General features: G+C 54.0%; 1 protein-coding gene across 1 annotated transcript; it reads right to left on the bottom strand.

Moving 5' to 3' along the window:
• Positions 1 to 724: 724 nt before the first annotated feature.
• On the bottom strand, positions 725 to 3,354 carry LOC101685363 (S100 calcium binding protein P). The gene is made up of 2 exons (XM_004770522.3): positions 3,140 to 3,354; positions 725 to 1,011 (listed from the first exon to the last, which is right to left on the bottom strand). The coding sequence occupies exons 1-2, from the start codon at positions 3,275 to 3,277 to the stop codon at positions 862 to 864; spliced, it is 288 nt and encodes a 95-aa protein (XP_004770579.1). The 5' UTR covers positions 3,278 to 3,354; the 3' UTR covers positions 725 to 861.
• Positions 3,355 to 17,965: the final 14,611 nt, after the last annotated feature.

Raw genomic sequence — 17,965 nt, forward strand, 5'->3', positions numbered from 1 at the left:
GGGTTAAGCATCTGCCTCCAGCCCAGGTGATCCCAGGGTCTTGGGATTGAGTCCCACATCAGGCTCCCTGCTTAGTGGGGAGTCTGCTTCTCCCCTTGTCTGCCACTCCCCCTGCTTGTGCTCTCTCTCTCTCTCTGACAAATCAATAAAATCTTTAAAAACGAGGAGCATGAGTGGGCGGGATGGGCAGAGGGAGAGGTACAGGCAGACTCCCTGATGAGAGCAGAGCCCCCTGAGATCATAACCTGAGCTGAGGTCAGACTCAACTGACTGAGCCATCCCGTTGCCCCTTGTGTCATTCATTTCTTCTCTATGTGTGTTACTGTGTTTTATAGCCTTTGTGGCCAACCCCCTCCCCCCACCAAAAAACTCAAAGAAACCAAAACCCCCATGCATTTAAGAATGTGACTTGTTTGGACATGGAGGGGCTGGGGTCTGATGAGTGGCTGTCTGGCAGCCTGGGTGGAGGGATGTGTGGCCCGTGTACCTCCGTGGTCCAGGGCAGCATGATGCTTCCTCGGTGCTGAGCCACCCACAAGAGCAGGGATAGGGCCCCACTGGCAGGGGGCAGTAAGGAGGTGGTCCACCTGACCAACTGATCCAAGTCCTTCCCTTCTCTAGCTCCCTACTGGGCAGGAGCAGGAAGTAACAAATCAGAGAACTCACTGTGCTGGGCTGGGGGCACTGAGGGGGTCAAGAAGTAATCCATGTCCACCAGACCAGGAACATTTCACAAACATTTTACTGATCACAGGGGCAGCTGGAGGCCGTGGAGCATAGGGTTCTGGAAGCCAGGGGCTGCTCCCTGCCCACTCCCTACCACCCCCCCCAGGCCAGCTGGGGTTCTGGGCTTGCAGGACGTCAGGGGCGCCCAGCCTGCTCGAAATACTTGTGGCAGGCAGCCGTGAGTGTGGCCACAAACACGATGAACTCGCTGAAGTCCACCTCGGCGTCCCCGTTGGCGTCCAGGTCTTTGAGCAGTTTGTCCACGGCGTCCCTGTCCCTTTTAGTCTAGAGACAGAGGCCAGGGTCAGTGGGTGAGAGGCCCATGCACCGCTGCCTGGTGGGGGGGTGGGGGAAGGGTGGAGGGACACCGACAGGTTGTGTCACTGGACTCCAGGGGGCCAGGAGCCAGGGTTGGGTTTAGGGCCAATCAGAATTGTGTGGTGCAGCTAGGCAAGTTTGGAAGGGGGTGTCTTTGGACTGTTTAAGATGCTTTAGAAGGGGGGCCACTCCTAGGATGCGTTGCCAGCCTGGTGGGGTCACTTTAGGAGATCACGCCTGTGCCATGCACTGCATACCTGTCCCGGCCACAAGCCTCCAATCCTCAGAATGGGGAAATCCAAGCTGGGGTGAGAGGTGGGGAGGAGGGGTGGGCAGGGGTGCTGAGGCCCCAGGCCTTCTGCGGGAGCTGCCACCATGCCAGTGTGGCGGGGGCAGCCTCACTAGAGACATCCCCCCCCCCGCAGCGCAGCCACCCACACTGGGGCTCCAATAGCCCCCCAAGACCGCAGTTCCCGACTGCAGCAGGAGGTGGGCTTCCCCATCAGCTGGAGGCCTGGGGGCCTATGGCCCTGAGCCCTAGCTTTTACAGGCATCTTGCTGAGGATCCCAGGCTTAGCCACCGGTTCTCAAATTGTGTTCTCGGGTCACCTGCCATTGCCTCTCCAGTAACCCCCAGCTTTTGGGTTCAAAATCTCCATGGGTTAGACTCAAACTTATCAGAACATCTGCACCATGCCCGATTCCTAAATGGGGCAGGGGCGTTCAGTGAGCATCCGGGTTTGAGACTGTTTGCGGTGATATTAAGTTCAAAAGGAAATTAAATTGCATATTTAGAATTTCATACACATTAGCTTTGAGCTTTTGACTGGGGAAAAGGCAGAAAGGGAGAGGGAGAGTGTGCTGGGGGGAGGGGATTTCTTGCCTCCACGTTTCTGTATTTTTACATTTTCTACCACAAACCCATTTATAAGAGACAAAACCAAATGAACTTCATTTAAAGATCTATACCCTCACTGCCTTTACATACTGAAGCGCTCGGTGTGTTTGAAGGTTAAAAATCTTAGGCTTCCATTTTCAAGAATCAGCTCAGGGTAGATCCATTAGAGGGCAGGACCATGGGGTTTGGTGGGGCCAGGGAGGAGGCGAGAGGGGAAGGGGAGGGGTGGGGAAGAAGGGGAGCTGTAATTGAAGAGCAGGGGGGAAGAGAAGGACAGTCAGGAAAGGGAAGGGAAGAGGAGGGGAGGGAGAGAGGGAAGGAGTGGGGCAAGGGTGAGGACCTGGAGGAAGGGAGGGAGAGAAGAAAGGAGGGGGAGAAGGGGAGGGCGGGGTAGAGGAGAGAGGAGGAAGACAAAGGGGAGGGAAAAGGGGAGAGAGGAAGGGCAGGAAAAGAGGGGAGGAGGGAGGGAGGAGGAGAGAAGAGGGAAGGAGGAAGAAGGAGGGAGGAGGGGGGGAGTGGAAGGGAGGGGGAAGAGGGGAGGAGGGAGGGGAGGGGAGGGAAAGTGGAGGAAGGAGGAAAGGGGAAGAGGGAGGGAGCGGGAAGGGGACGGAGCCAGAAGAGGCAGCCGGAGGGTCCAGAACCGAGAGGAGCGTAATGGGGAAAGGAGGACCGAGAGGGGAGCCCCTCTGTTTTGAGGTCCCTGAGGAGGTCTCCCTTGGGCAGATCCAGGTCCAGGGGCCCCAGGCAGATAAGTGCCAGGTGGGACCTCCTCCCACCTGTACCCCTGTCAGCCCTGCTAACACCACTTGGGGTGGGGGAGGGATGCTGGCAGAGTGTTCATGGCCAGCAGCCTCGGAGGGGTGCAGTGATGAGGGAGCAGCAAACCCAGCCTCACCATCCCTACTGCTCAGGTTCAGGTTTGCAAACCACCCCCTACCCCTAGCTCTGCCACTTGGGGCCCTGCTGAGAAAGAATCCTGGTGGCTCTAACTTCATGTGTCAGGGACTGAGCTGGCTACTCCAGTTCCCTGCTCCTAGAGACCTCAGTTCTGAGGGCAACAGATCTGCTCCTTGGGGGGTGGTCTTGCCTTCCAGCTGCTCCTTCTGCAGCCCCTTGGGCCTCTCCCGCCCTCCTTTCTCTGCCCACCAGCCCACCATCCTCCCTGACCCTCCCCCGCCCCAGGCTCGGCACCCTCACCTGCAGGAAGCCCGGGAGCTCCTTCTCCATGAGCACCTTCAGCTCCCCCTTGGTCAGGCTCTGCTTGCTGCCCTCCACACCGGCGTAGCGGGCAAAGACGTCAATGATCATGCCCATGGCTGTCTCCAGTTCGGTCATGGTGCTAGACTTGGACCCACCTTCCTTCTGGGAGCTGGCACGACAGAGGAAACTTTCCCAGGGCAGCTTCTTGGAGCTTTATAAGGCCCAGCCTGGTATTGACTCAGAGGGTGGGATGGATAGCAAGCCCTGCCCCTTCCCGCACCCCGCCCACCCCGTGCGCTGCTCAGTTCTCCAGAAATTGTGCGGGCACGACTTCCTGCCTGAAGCCCTCCCCCAGCTCACACCCTTGACGGGTGGGAAGGATGGCAAGCCCTGTCTCTCCCCGCACCCCCCCCCCCCACACCCCATGCGCTGCTCAGTTCCCTGTCTGAAGCCCTCCCCCAGCCCACACCCTTGACGGGTGGGAAGGATGGCAAGCCCTGCCTCTCCCCGCACCCCACCCCACCCCACCCCTCTGCACTGCTCAGTTCCCCAGAAATTGTGCGGGCACGACTTCCTGTCTGAAGCCCTCCCCCAGCCCACACTCTTGACGGGTGGGGTCAGCAGGGAAAGAGGGTGCCTGGCGAATGTTTGTTGAGTGACTAAGGAATGGGTGGAGTGGTCCTGTCCGGCCACATCTGGCGGGCCACATCTGGCGGGCCACATCTGGCGGGCCACATCTGGCGGGCCAGCGGGAGGGAGGTTGCACGAGGGAATGTCGGACTAAGCAGGGTTTTGCTTCCGTGGCGCTTTGCAGAACACTTCGTGGAGGACAGCCATGCACCTATGTCCCACTCCCCAAACACACAGCAGTGACGGGTCTGGGAGGCAGACACTGCCAGCTAGCGGACCAGATGAAGGGCTGTCCCGTCCCACCCTGCTAGGCCCCCAGAAACCCCTGCATGCTCTCTCCCTGTGCCTTGCAGGGTGGCCCCATGGGTGTAGTGATTTCCAGACCCGAAAGTGGACTCCTCTTTGTTTCCTGATTGTGGATGTTGAGGACTCAGTCTGCAAGAACCACAGGGGCGGGTAGTAGGCTGTGACTGAGCTAGAATGCCCTGGGCACAGAGCTGCCCCTCCCTCAGTCCCCAGAGGTAGCCCCACGGGTGGCCTGGGAGTGGGGGGGGGCGGCTGTTGCTGGGGATGCCTGCAGGCCCAGGCACCCAGGGAAGCCCTGCACAGAGCCTGCAGATCAGGGTAGAGGGGAGAGGAAGCCAGTTACCCTCAGCGGGCTCAGCCCCAGCCTGGCAGTCCTTTCTGCTTTGGACACACTGCCTTTCCCACGTCTCCTGCAGGGGATCATTTGGGAGCAAGGAAAGGTCAGTCCACTCTGCTACGCTGGACAAGGCCCTCCTAGGATAAGACTCTAGGTTTCCAGTCAGCCAGTGGTGGCTCCCAGAGGGCATCCCGAAGTAAGACATCCTGTTGTGACACTTGGTGAAAAGGAAGGAAGAGTGTTCAGGGCTGTCACAACAGGGCTCATGACTGTCTCAATGGGGGTGGGGGTGGGGGGGGCACTGGCTCATCTTGCAACTCAGCAGAGCCGGCCTGGGTGGCCCAGAAGCAGAGCCAGTGGGGGTCAGAGGGTGGGAGGGTATTACTAAGAGGAGGCTGACAGGGTTGGGGGATTCTGGCCACAGGCAAGCCCCGGGCTCACCCTTCAGAGTGGGGGATGAGGAACTTGGGCAGGCATCAAGGGTAGGGAGGTGACTTCCTGACTCTTACAGCCGGGCAGGTGGAAGATAGATGGGCCCAAGGATGAAGCAGGATTGCTGAGCAGCCTGATGAAGGGGGGAGTCAGCCAGACTCCCCTGGCAAGACCTGGCAGGGAAAAGACTCCAGACTGGGGGCCTAGGGGGTGGCCAGCCTGTGCTCTCTAGGGGAGGGCCTCCCAGGAGCTGTGGGGGCAGCGGGGCAGCAGGGCAGGCGGCAGGGAGGAAGCAGTGCAACATCTGCAGGGCTCTGACCCCTGCTGGCACTCTCAAACCTACAGTCACCTTCCTTGCTCGAACACAGATGCTCCCCCAGCCTCCCAGCCCCGTAAGATTTAGTGATGAGTGTGTGGTTTTTTCCCTCCCAACTTTGTCTTTTCAAACTTGTTGCAGAAGTCAAAGTAAGGCCACTCAAAGACCTCTCCTGGTGGAGATCTTTATAGGGATTAAAAAAAAAGTGGGGGTGCCTCGGTGGCTCAGGGCAGCATCCCTGGTCCTGTTAGGCTCCCTGCTGAGCGGGTAGTCTGCTTCTCCCTTTCCCTCCCCTTGTTCATTCTCTCTCTCAAATAAATAAAATCTTTAAAAAAAAAGGAGGGGGTTAGATGATCCCAGGTTGAGTGAGCACAGGAGAGAATGCCTGATTAAAGGTCACTAAGATCTTGATGTAGGTAACATGGGGGTAGGCAGCTAAATTCCCAGACCAGTTCTTAACTCTTAAACATTTAATAGAAACCTCTGTTAAAAAGGACTCAGTGGGTTAAGAGATCCTGGGATGGAGTCTCCCATTGGGCTTTCTGCCCAGCAGGAAGCCTGCTTACCCCGTCTCTCTGCCTGCCTCTCTGCCTACTTGTGATTTCTCTCTCTCTGTCAAATAAATAAATAAAATCTTAAAAAAAGAAAAAAAAGAAAAACTACCCACAGCCCACTGACTTCAAGTCCTGGAAACAGGCAGAGTGACATTCCTCTAGGGACTCAGCTGTCCCGTTGTTAATGCTTTACTAGAGCAAAAGGCAATCCTTTAGCCAGAGCCCCAGGATCCTGTGAGTCTACCTTAACCTATAAAAATTCCTTTGGAAACTTGCTTTATCTCTGCCCCCCAAGATATATGTTGGCAAACATTCCCCAAGCGTCTGACCCACCGATACCCATCTGAAGGGTCTCATGACTCAGGTTTTATTAGACTACCATGACCTTTTCCCAACAGCAGCTAGTCCCCTCAAAGTCTTGGAAGCCTTGCTTCCAAAATTCCTTAGAGACTTATGCTCTCACTAACCACCTCCCAACTTGAAAGTATATAATGGGTCCTCATGACCCCAGTGCAATTTGTTCTGCCTGTGGGTCGGTCCTGTCCTCCTGATTTAAAGATTTTTTAATTTATTTATTTGACAGAGAGAGATCACAGGTAGGCAGAGAGAGAGAGGAGGAAGCAGGCTCCCCACGGAGCAGAGAGCCAGATGCAGGCCAATCCCAGGACCCTGGGATCATGACCTGAGCCGAAGGCAGAGGCTTTAACCCACTGAGCCACCCAGGTGCCCCATGTCCTCCTGATTTAATAAAACCATTTTGCACTGAACATGTGTCAAGAGTTTTTTCTTGGCTGTCGGCTTCAAACCCTAACATTTCCTATATCAAAATCACAGGCCCAAATTGGTGTCACTGGCCGAGTCCACAACCTGGCCCTTCATAGCTAATCTAGCTACAGTTCCAACCGCCCCCAGAAACCCTAGTCCTAGCCCGTCAGGAATGCTCTGAGCAGCCCAATAAAGGAGCTGGGCTGTCGTCTAACTGGCACGAGACCCCTTGTCCTCCTCCTCCCAAAGTCAAGTGTGCTCATCTAGAAGAACCTTTACTTTTGCTAATAACATCTCCCTGTACCCTCTTTCGTAGGAAGACCTTTCATTTTGCACAGCTCCTGGGAGCTCCCCTCAGCTGGCTTGCTACCTGGGTGCTGTCTGGTTCCTGAATCATTTAACAAAGCCAGTTTGAGCTTCAAATGCACTGGGTTGGATTTTGTTTTTTAACCCTGCATTTATCTGGAAAGGTGAATTCCCAAAAGGAGATGGTGAGTTGCATCATGCAGAAACCCCCTTCTGACCCTGACCAGGTCAGGGTGATTTTTCTTCCCAGCCTCCAGACCCTACGCGCCCTAAGATCCCTGGTGCCTGGGCCTCCTTTACAGCATGGGGATTCGGTGGTGGAGGAGGGTAACAGGAATATCAGCAAGGAAGCAGACACCCAGGGATTATGGATCTGGGAGACTGCGTCTGTGTGGGGCCAGCCCCCAGCTTGCTGGGAAGGGACAAGCAGGTCTCTTCTGAGCCTCTGAGCCAGCTGAGCTGGGAGAGAAAAGCGTTCCTGCCTCAGCACAAATCCCCACCCACCACCCCCATGCCCTTCTCATGCTCCCCCATAATCTGCTGACAGTGGGGAAGGGTACTGGGTCGCCAGCCACCATCCACGGCCAGCCACCCACAGTTCACCACCCGGCAGGCTGGGCCAGACCTCTGCATGCATGTGGGCCCTCCCGCGTCCAGCACCGGAGGCCAGAAGAAGTGGAATTACGACCTTCCTACACGCCATGCAGGGCAAAGAGGAACCACCGAAAGACCAAGGGGCCCAGGTAACCATCACCAGGAAGCCGCCAGAAGCCCAGGACATTGCCCCAGTTCTAAGGCGGATGGGCAGTCAGGAAATGTCTCTGTGGGTTAGGGAGCTTTGGGTTGGGGAAGGCAAGGCGTGGTCTGCGGGTGGGAACAGTTTGCTAGACTCTGGAAGTCTGGATCACTCTGAGAAGGACGTCTGTGCTCAGCAAACACGACCAAGGCCCCTCCTGTGTGGCCCCAGGTCAGCACAGACCAGCCAGGCACAGGCCCCAGACCAAACCATGTTGGTGCAATGAGTTCTTCTGAGCAAACCCCTCACCCAAACCCGGGCCCTAGCCCCGGGAGGCAAACCCTGACCTCTGGAGTGCCTGGCCAGACAGGGGCCTTTGAGGGAGAGGCAGAGAGCACAGGGGCAAGGGGCCCCGGGCCAGGGAGCAGCCCGATGAGGAAGGGAAGTCTGCAGGTGGGACCAGAGGGAAGGGGAGTGCAACAAAGAACAGAGGCAGGAAGAACTGTGGCTCTGGAGAGCTGGGAAGTTTGTGGGGGGTGGTTGGAGGTTGGAGGGGCAGGAAAGGCTCTGCAGGCCCACCTCCTTGGGAGCGTGTCTCACAGCCCTTCAGGCACCGCAGAATTCCTGAGGGACTATAAAGGCCAGCTGTCAGGGCCCCACTTCCCCAGAGCTGCACTGGCCCAAAGCTTCCCAGCTGACCCTGCCCAGCAGCCGGCTGGAGACCACTGGTCCGGAGGGGTTTCCGCTGGGAAGAGACATGGTCGGATTTACCTTTTAGGCGACCCCAGCTGCTGGTAGGACAGTCAGATGAGGAGGGTGAGGCTGGAGGCAGGGAGGCGGGGGAGGAGGCTGCAGAGTAAGGAACCCTCCAGGCACACAGGCTCAGGGGTCCTACAGCCGTAGCCCAAAGCACACCTGGGGATGGGTGAAGGCCTCAACAGGGTGCAGAGATGAGAAGGAAGATGCTGGCCTCACCATCTGATCCATGCTTTGTAGAAGGGGAAATTGAGGCTTAGGGCGAGGACATGGGTGAGCAACCCCAGGTCCCCCTCCACTCTCATTGTTCAAACAGCTCCCAGGCTGAACTGATTTTGTCCTTGGTGATGTATCTGACAAATATTTGCTGAGGGAGGAGGTTGAGAGAGTGGAGGAAATGAGTTATTGTTTTGTTTTGTTTTGTTAAGATTTTGTTTCTTTGACAGAGAGAGATTGAGAGAGAGGGAACAAAAGCAGGGGGAGTGAGAGAGGGAGAAGCAGCCTTCCCCTTGAGCAGGAAGCCTGATGTGGGGCTAGATCCCAGGACCCAGGGATCATAACCTGAGCCGAAGGCACACACTTAAGGGCTGAGTCACCCAAGCGCCCCATGGAGGAAATGAGTTTCTCAGGAACCCCAGGTGTCAGGGGTCCTGTACCACATAGCTGTGGGGGCAGGGGCCTGGTCTCAAGCCTAGGCACGTGGCTCCTGGGGAAGGCGGTGACCAGCCCTGCGCCCCGGGCAGCTGCCTATAAACCCCCTTCTCCAGTCCAGAAAGCCAAACTCCATCTGCTATCCCTGCTTGCCTTCTTCTGAAGCCTGGAAGTGATGCCTGGAGCAGCGGCAGCCATACTGCCACCACGTGGATGAGGCTAGAATGGGTTCTTGGTGCTTGTTTTGTGGAGCTGCTGTGACCCACAACCACAGACAATAGAAACTGCCACTCTCACAGATCTGCGAGCCCAAAATCAAGGTGTGAGCAGGGCTGCTCCTTCTTGGGGCCTCTGAGGGAGACCATTGCCTGCCTCTTGCCTGGCTTTTGGCGACGGCTTGAAATCCTTGGCTTTCCTGGGTGTGCAGCCACCGAACCCTGCTCCTGCCTGTGTTAAATGCTGCCAAAGGGCCTTGATGGAGAGAAAAAATCCCACCCTCCTGGCCATCTCCGAGTGCCTGGAGACCCACAGCCTCCAGATCGGGGCATAGAGGGCTCCCCTCTGGTCTCCTCCAGAGCCACGCCTTAGGAAACTTGGCTGTTTTCTTCTGCGAGTCAAGACTTGCAGGTGATAGGTATGGGAAAACCCGTGACAGTCTGCTCAGAATCAAAGTCTAGGCTGGCGGTGGCAGAGGGGACTAGGGTCACGTTTCCATGTCTTCAAACCCAGGCCTGGCTGACTCAAATTAATGTGTTCATGTCCTTCAGATGGCTCTCCCAGGACCCCCTGATGCTAGTGTGAATTTTGCCCCGTGATCTGTCTTAAGCAGAAGCACTGGGGGTTCTGGGACATGTGTGAGGGGCGGCAGGAACCTGGCTCCCGCCCATGGCGAGGGGCTGCCTGGGGCAGGGCACCTGGGGCCTACCTGGCCTTGACCTTGCCGGGCCGCTGACCTGCTCAGTGACTCTGGTGAGTCCCTTCTCCTTTCAGGACTACTTTTCTCACCTGTAAAATGAGGGGTGCAGATTAGACCCGCTCCAGGACTCTGAGCTCCCGAATCTCATGTTCTCAGCCAAGGTGCCTGTTACCCTTGGGGTACAGTGTGTGCTGAGGGTACTCAGACCACCAGGATTTACAAAGTGTTTCTCTTGGGATGGAGAAACTCACAGAAATGTTCAAACTAAAGCAGGAGCCTTGTGGTGAACACCTGTGGTTTCCATCCCTGGGGCCCATTCAGCCTGTCCTAGTAGCCCTGCCAGCCAGCTGTGGGGTCGCGCCCCCTGACCCGTGTGAGCTGGGCTCCAGTCCCCTCCTCTAGCCGGGTCCTGAGTGACCACAGGGGAGTGCTGGTTTGAGCACACCAGGAAAAAGGAGCTGAGAGTCGGAGGAGGCTGTGATCTCACTGATGTGCCAGGGCACTTGAATCCGTAAGCCCTGCATTTCCAGGCTGTCTGTCCCCCACTCAGCACTTCCTAGCCCCACAGAGCTGAGTGTCCAGTTCTGGGCCAAGTCCTCTGGTGTGAGGTGGGGGAGCTAAGGCCTGGGTCAGACCGGGCTGGGTTTAAGTCTCAGGGAGAACGTTGCTGGGGGTTCCCAGCACACCCCTCTGTCCTCCAGCAAGCACTAGTGTTCCGTGCATGGGCACTGCAGGGGATCACATGAATGCCTGTTCTGTGTCTCATTGTGCCTTTCCCCTCTGTTAACCTGCCAACGGGTGAACCGCATTCCTGGACTGAGGCTGAGCACCTGGGAGGCCCCATGGTCTACTGAGCACAGCCGTCACCAAGGGCTGCCCTCCCGTGGGCAGAAGGGACGGTACGGATCTGCTGATGTGCTCTACACTGACACACTCTGCAGTGAACTCCAGACTGACCGTGGCACCTCTGGGTCAGTCCAGGGCTGACCTGCCTGCACATCTCACCAGCACAAGGCACCTGCTGGGTAGCATTCAGGGCAGGTCACAGCCTGAGCCTGCTGAATGCTGAATGATAAAGCCTCTGGACTGTCGGCAGAGCGCTGCCCAGGGGCTGGGGGTAGTGGAGTGGTGGTGAGCTCAGCACCACCACCAGGAACCAGGTGAGTGGCTGTTCCACCAGAAAGCCACAACCCTGCCATCTTGTGGTGGCTTTTCAGGTCACCTTCCCAGGAAAGCTGTAGGGAGAAAGGGCCTCTGGATCATCGTTCATAAACCCATTCTCACCCAACACAGAATTTCAGAATCACGTATATTGCTCCAGGAGGGGTCAGGGGGATAGGGCACAGTGACCTGGGGTACAAGGCCATGGAGGGGTCGGTGGTCCCAAGCACATGGAGTTCAGGACTCTCAGGGAGAAGCAGGGAGGCTGCTGGGGAAGGGGCATGTGGACTGTGGTTGGGGTGTTCCCCAAGGAAATGTTCCAGAAATGGAATGTCAGTGCTGATGCACTTCTTGCTGCTGGCCTGAGAAAGAACCGCAGGGAAGCTTACATTAACTCAACCAGAGGCTGGAGAACAGGAGAGAAGCACGGACCTGCCTATGAGAGCCAGAGGGGTAAGGGCCATGGTGTGCCCTGGGGGTCCCCGCAGCAGGTGCCTCTCTTCATGTCACCCATCATCAAAGAAAAGAGACCTTTCGTGAGCCACTCCCCAGTCACCTCATTCCTCTGCTCTGCTCCACAGCAGAATTCCTTCACAGCGCTCCCGTTCTTGCTCTCCATTCTTACCCCCTTTAAGTGTCCTACTCAGAGGCATTGGGCAAAGGCCCTGGGGCCATCACATGCTCACCCTGGCTAGGGAAGGGCTGGAGTGGTGAAATCGTAGAAGTCTGCCCACCCTGCCCTTTGCAGTCTATGGTGCTGACCTTGAATTTGGTTCCAAGTGATAACTGAAATCTCCAAGAGATGCCAGAAAGGTGCTGAAATATTATCTCAAAGGTGCCAAGGGAGAATGTGTGTCAACCTAAAATCACACACTCAGCAAGACTATCTTCCAAGAAGGAAACACAAAACCCGAGTAAGTCCACCATCGTTGCTCCTCACAAAATGCAATTCTAAAATATGAATTCCAGGGTGCAGACTGGCCACCTTGGAGGCAAGAAAAGAATGAGGAGCAAAGAAATTGGTAAATATGAGGGTAAATATAAATAAAAATGGATTATTAAATAGAACAATATTATTTCTAATGTGTGTTTAAAAAAACCCTAGCATATCATTAGTTTCTAGATCCTTGTGTATTTTAGGAGGATAGAGATGCCAATAAATTTAATTTTGGTAAGCTAATTATGCATGTACAGATTTTGAAGAAGATAATTAAAGAAATAGAAAAAGAGTACATGAGTTTTTTTTTTTTTAAGATTTTATTTACTTATTTTTTGAGAGAGATCACAGAGAAGAGGGAAAGGGAGCAGCAGATTCGCTGCTGATCAGGGAGCCCAATGCAGTGCTCGAACCCACGACCCCGAGATCATGACCTGAGTTGAAGGCAGATGCTTAGCTGACTAAGCCACCCAGCTACCCCAGGTATATGAGTTTTAAGCCAGTAAGGCAGGGGGTGGGGCAGAGGAAGAATAAATTCAAAAAATCTTAGTCCAGGGCTGCCTGGGTGGCTCAGTGGGTTGAGCCTCTGCCTTCAGCTCGGGTCATGATCTCAGGGTCCTGGGATCTTCCTCCTCTCTCTCTCTCTCTCTCTGCTTGCCTCTCTGCCTTCTTGTGATCTCCTGTCAAATAAATAAAATCTTAAAAAAAAAAAAATCTTAGTCCATAGTAAGGCAAGAAAAGAAATGAGAAAAGTGGAACAGTCAAAATAAGATGGTAAAAATAAATCTCAATATATTAGCAATTATAATAAATGTATGAGGGTGTGATTCTCAAGCCAAAAGACAAAGATTGTTGACCCGGATGAAAGAATCTGAACCAAACAAAATCAAGACACACACGGCTTACAAAAAACATCCTTAAAAAAATGTAAGGACACAGGGGTGCCTGGGTGGCTCAGTGGGTTAAGCATCTGCCTTCAACTCAGGTCCTGATCCCAGGGTCCTGGGATTGAGTCCTGCCTCAGGCTTCCTGGTTGGTGGGAAGCCTGCTTCTCTCTCTCCTTCTGCAGGATGTTCCCCCCTTTTGTGCCCTCTGTCATATAAATAAATAAAATGTTTTAAAAAATGTTAAGGACACAGAAAGATTGAAAATAAAATGGTAAACAATCCCAAGGCAAAGAGTGACCCACAGCAAGCTAGGGTAGCTTACAACAGCAGACAGAAATGGTTACTCAGTTCTTGGGTGTCTACCTTTAGCTTGGGTCGTGATCCTGGAGTCCTGGGATCGAGTCCCACATTGGGCTCCCTGCTCAGTGGGGAGTCTGCTTCTCTCTCTCCCTCTGCTGCTCACCCTGATTGTGCTCACACACTCTCTCAAATAAATAAAATATTAAAAAAAAAAAAGGAAAGAAACAGTTACTGACAGAGTATTGCTACAAAGGGATAAAAGCACCAATGCACTTATTCGCAGAGCATCCAACCGCCCAAAGAACCCACAGAACTCCAGGGAAACCCTGACAGTCTGCCAGCAGAGGGTGTTCTACAAGCCTCACCCCCACTGATCCCTCAATCAAGCCCCTAAGAGACCTGCTTTGTCAGGCAGGGGTTTTATGGGAGCACATTAAAAGAACTCCTCATCCATCCTTCTCTGTGCCGCGGGGTGTAGGTGTGTAAAATGCATACCACACACCTCTGCCTGTGGGGCTACGGAGTGTGGGTGGGCATGTGGGACTTAGAGGATACAGAGTAAGTGACCAGACAGGGCGCCCCAACCCTGGCTCAGGACGCCCTTGACTGCCCAAGTATTGCATTGTGGGTGTTGCCAGATGACCATAGGGATGAAGATCGAAGATGGAGTTCATCTCTTGGTACCTTTCCCCAGTGGGGGAGAGTGTCTCAGGGCCTGTCTGGAACCCAGAGATCTTCCACTGTCTAAGCAGACTCAGTCTACAAAGAGGACCCTCTTGTAAGTCCCGGCATAGTCGGAGCTCCCCCTGAATTCCCTGAGCCTAGGAAAAGGCCTGATGCACCTTGCCTTGAGGGCCAGCACTGAAATTGTCTAAGGGCTGAGTGGTTACTTGACATGAATTGGAGACAACTGGAATGTCAAGCCCCAAGGAAGCTCAAAGACAAGAGTGCAAAACTGTCATCTTCTGGAGGCCCAGGCAGAGTCGGCCGGAGCCACAGAGCCAGCTTCTTCTCCTGGGTGAGTTCCTGGGGACACCGCACCCACCATGTCCTCACCTAAACAATGAGGACGATAAAATGACCTCTCAAATTTGGGAAAATTAGATAATGACATGAAGGGGCAAACCCCAAGTAGATTTTTTTTAAAGATTTTATTTGACAGAGAGAGATCACAAGAAGAGAGAGAGGGCAGGTGGGGTGGGGGGAGGAGGAAGCAGGCTCCCCGCCAAGCAGAGAGGCCGATGCGGGGCTCGATCCCAGGACCCTGAGATCATGACCTGAGCTGAAGGCAGAGGCCTAACCCACTGAGCCACCCAGGCAGCCCCCCCAAGTAGATTTTTCTTTTTTCTTTTCTTTCTTTTTTTAAGATTTTATTTATTTATTTGACAGAGAGAGAGCTCACAAGTAGGCAGAGAGGCAGGCAGAGAGAGAAGGGGAAGCAGGCTCCCCACTGAGCAGAGCCCGATGTGGGGCTTGATCCCAAGACCCTGAGATCATGATCTGAACCGAAGGCAGAGGTTCAACCCACTCTGAGCCACCCAGGTGCCCCCCAAATAGATTTCTCTAATACAGCCTTTTATTTTCTCATTCCACACATCCAAAGCACTGTCACTGGACAGGCTATAGGAACTTGGCTGTGGGACAGCAAAAGCTGGATCCAGGGGCGCCTAGGTGGCTCAGTGGGTTAAAGCCTCTGCCTTTGGCTCAGGTCATGATCCCAGAGTCCTGGGATTGAGCCCCAAATCGGGCTCTCCGCTCTGCGGAGAGCCTGCTTCCTCCTCTCTCTGTCTGCCTCCCTCCCTACTTGTGATCTCTGTCAAATAAATAAATAAAATCTTAAAAAACAAAAAACAAAAAACTGGATCCAGGCACACTGCACTTTTGGTCTCTTGAGTGATTTTAGGGTTGGACCTTTCCATACCATTCACATCCTAGAGACTGACTTTATTCCTCATGAGTTCAATGCAAGCAAAGGTATTGATACCAACTACCACTGGTTAGAAAAGGAAGCAGATTTTAAAAATGGAAATAAAAGCACATTTGCCTTAATAGGGACAACACACTCAGACAGGGACTCCCCAAGAATTCCCCCTCCCATTTTCACCCCTGGCCGTCTCCATCTGACACTACTGCAGTCACCCACGGTCTTGCCTGAGGGGACAGCCAGGACATCGGCCTTGGAGGCTGGGGGTCCTGGGAGGGGTTATGCAGTCCTCATCCCTGACAACCCGGCCCTGCCCGGCTGCACACATAGCACTCCTGGCATCATTTGTGGCTGAACAGGAACCTTTCTCCCCCCGCTCCCCCCGCTGTGATGTCAATTATATTTTAGTTCAAAGACCACATAAAATGATTTCTATGTTCTCTACAGGCACCCTTCTAGCAAAGGACTACAGACTCGGGTGCTGGTGGGACGGAGTATCGGCTGCTGCAATTCCCACAATGACAAACTCCCGAGCTGCCAGAGGAAGTGGAGGCAGGGAGGTGAGCCAGGTCCCCAGTTCCCCTCTGTACAATCCCAGCAACGGGGTCTCTAACTTCACTCACAGCCCCGCTTCACCCATCTCCCACAACCACATGCCTATTTCCTAAACCCCAAACATAAGGTATTGTCTTCCTGCTCAAACCTTTCCATGGCTCACCATCGAATCCTCCTTAACCTACTCAAAATGCGGTCCCTTGACCAGCAGCACAGGCATGGGGTGGGGTGGGGCACTTGTTAGAAATGCACAATTTCAGGTCCTTAACCACAGGATCGGACCCTGCATTTTGTTAAGATCCCATGAGTTCCAACACACTTGAAGTTTTTTTTTTGTTTGTTTTTTAAAGATTTTATTTATTTATTTGACAGAGAGAGATCGCAAGTAGATGGAGAGGCAGGCAGAGAGAGAGAAAGAGAGGGAAGCAGGCTCCCTGCCGAGCAGAGGCCGATGAGGGACTCGATCCCAGGACCCTGAGATCATGACCTGAGCCGAAGGCAGCGGCTTAACCCACTGAGCCACCCAGGTGCCCTTTGTTGTTTTTTTTTTTTTTTTTAAGATTTTATTTATTTATCTGACAGACAGAGATCACAAGTAGGCAGAGGCAGGCAGAGAGAGGAAGAAGCTGTCTCCCTGTTGAGCAGAGAGCCTAATGTGGGGCTCGATCCCAGGATCCTGAGATCATGACCTGAGCCAAAGGTAGAGGCATTAACCCACTGAGCCACCCAGGCACCCCCACAATTGAAGTTTGAACAGCACTGCTTTAGGGGCCGGAAGCGGCCCCAGTTGTGACTCTAGTGAGTGGTAGGTCATTTTATTTTATTCACATTGTTTTGTTTTTAATATTTTATTTGCCAGAGAGAGAGAGAGCACAAGCAGGCAGAGCAGGAGGCAGAGGGAGAAGCAAGCTCCCCACTAAGCAAGCCTGATGCAGGACTCAATCCCAGGACCCTGAGGTCATGACCTGAACCAAAGGCAGACGCCTAACCAACTGAGCCCCCCAGATGCCCTGGGTAGGTCATTTAAAAAATTAAACAGTATCTTTCCTGTCACACATTCGGGAACCCTATTCCGAACACGGCGACATACGCCTTGGTACGAAGTACTTGATGGCACATGCGGGCGCAGCCAGGAGCACAAACACTGCAGAGGCAGAAGCAGGGACTCACAGGATCAAGTTTAACCTCTTCCAGGTCATACGCAGACCTTTACAACCATGCCCACCTCCCTTCCTGCCTCTCTGTGCCCTGCAGACACCCACAAACCCTATCATGTCCCATTTCGACCTCCTGAGAGACTCCAGAGTTTGTTCCGAGATGCCCATTCCCTGTGCCTGGGGTGCCGTTCAGGTGGTTGAGCTCAAGCTTCTGGGCCCAGACTAAGAGTCGCTCGGTCCGAAAAGCTTTCCCACACTCCCCAATGCTCAGTGGACTCCCTCTTTAGTGCTCCCACCGCAGTTCAAGCACAGGGTACCTATATCTCCTTGTCTGCCTACAGCAAGCCTGGGACCACAAACCAGATTACTACTAGGACCATCTTACCCTTTCAAAACTGTCCCCGTTTGACGAACAACACAGCTAGCCTCAATAGGTGCTCAGGCCATGAGCCTCAGGACCACAGCTAGATCCTCGCACACCAGTGTCATCCCTTAGCAACACCTTCAGAACGCAGTCCACACACCCGCCAGCACCTGCAGGGACCACTACCCCAAGCACCCCCAGCTGCTTGTGCCCTGCCTCCCCACCTCACCCTTGCTCCACCCCCAACTTCAATTCATTCCACACTTCTCTCTTTGCCCCAGTGTCGCCATATCAGGTATGTCACCCAACTACCCTATATAAAACAGCAACCTCTTCCTCCCCAATACTCCTTCTCTTTTTTCTACAGCACTTACCACTACCTGACACATACAGTTTTCTTCCTGCCTTAGCACGATGGGGCACTGCTCTAAGTTTACAAATGTCAGATCCAAGGGTCGCACTTTGCCCACCGATGCACTCCAGCCTTCCGCAGGCACCCAGCTTATGTGGCAAACCAAAGACCAGCACAGGGGGTGCTGTACTGTGATTTTACATCAACAGAGCTGTCTTAACCCACTGGATCATCTCTCCTGTAAATTCCTAGTGTCTTGGCAGACTCTGGAGGGGCCCATGGTCATGGTGAATGTTAAGTGACTGAATGAATTGCTCTGAAGGCAGAGGCCAGCCCAAATGCTTTCCTGAGGCTCCTTCCTGCTGTGTCTTCTCTCCTCTCCTATTACAGTCCCTACAGACCAAACCCTCCTCTGGCCTCAAGGCTTTTGAGCACATTCCCACTGGACATTCATTTGACAATAATGACAATCAAAGAGAAA

Source organism: Mustela putorius, unplaced genomic scaffold, assembly GCF_011764305.1.
Source record: "Mustela putorius furo isolate JIRA1106 unplaced genomic scaffold, ASM1176430v1.1 tig00000083_pilon_pilon_pilon, whole genome shotgun sequence".
NCBI lineage: Eukaryota > Metazoa > Chordata > Mammalia > Carnivora > Mustelidae > Mustela > Mustela putorius.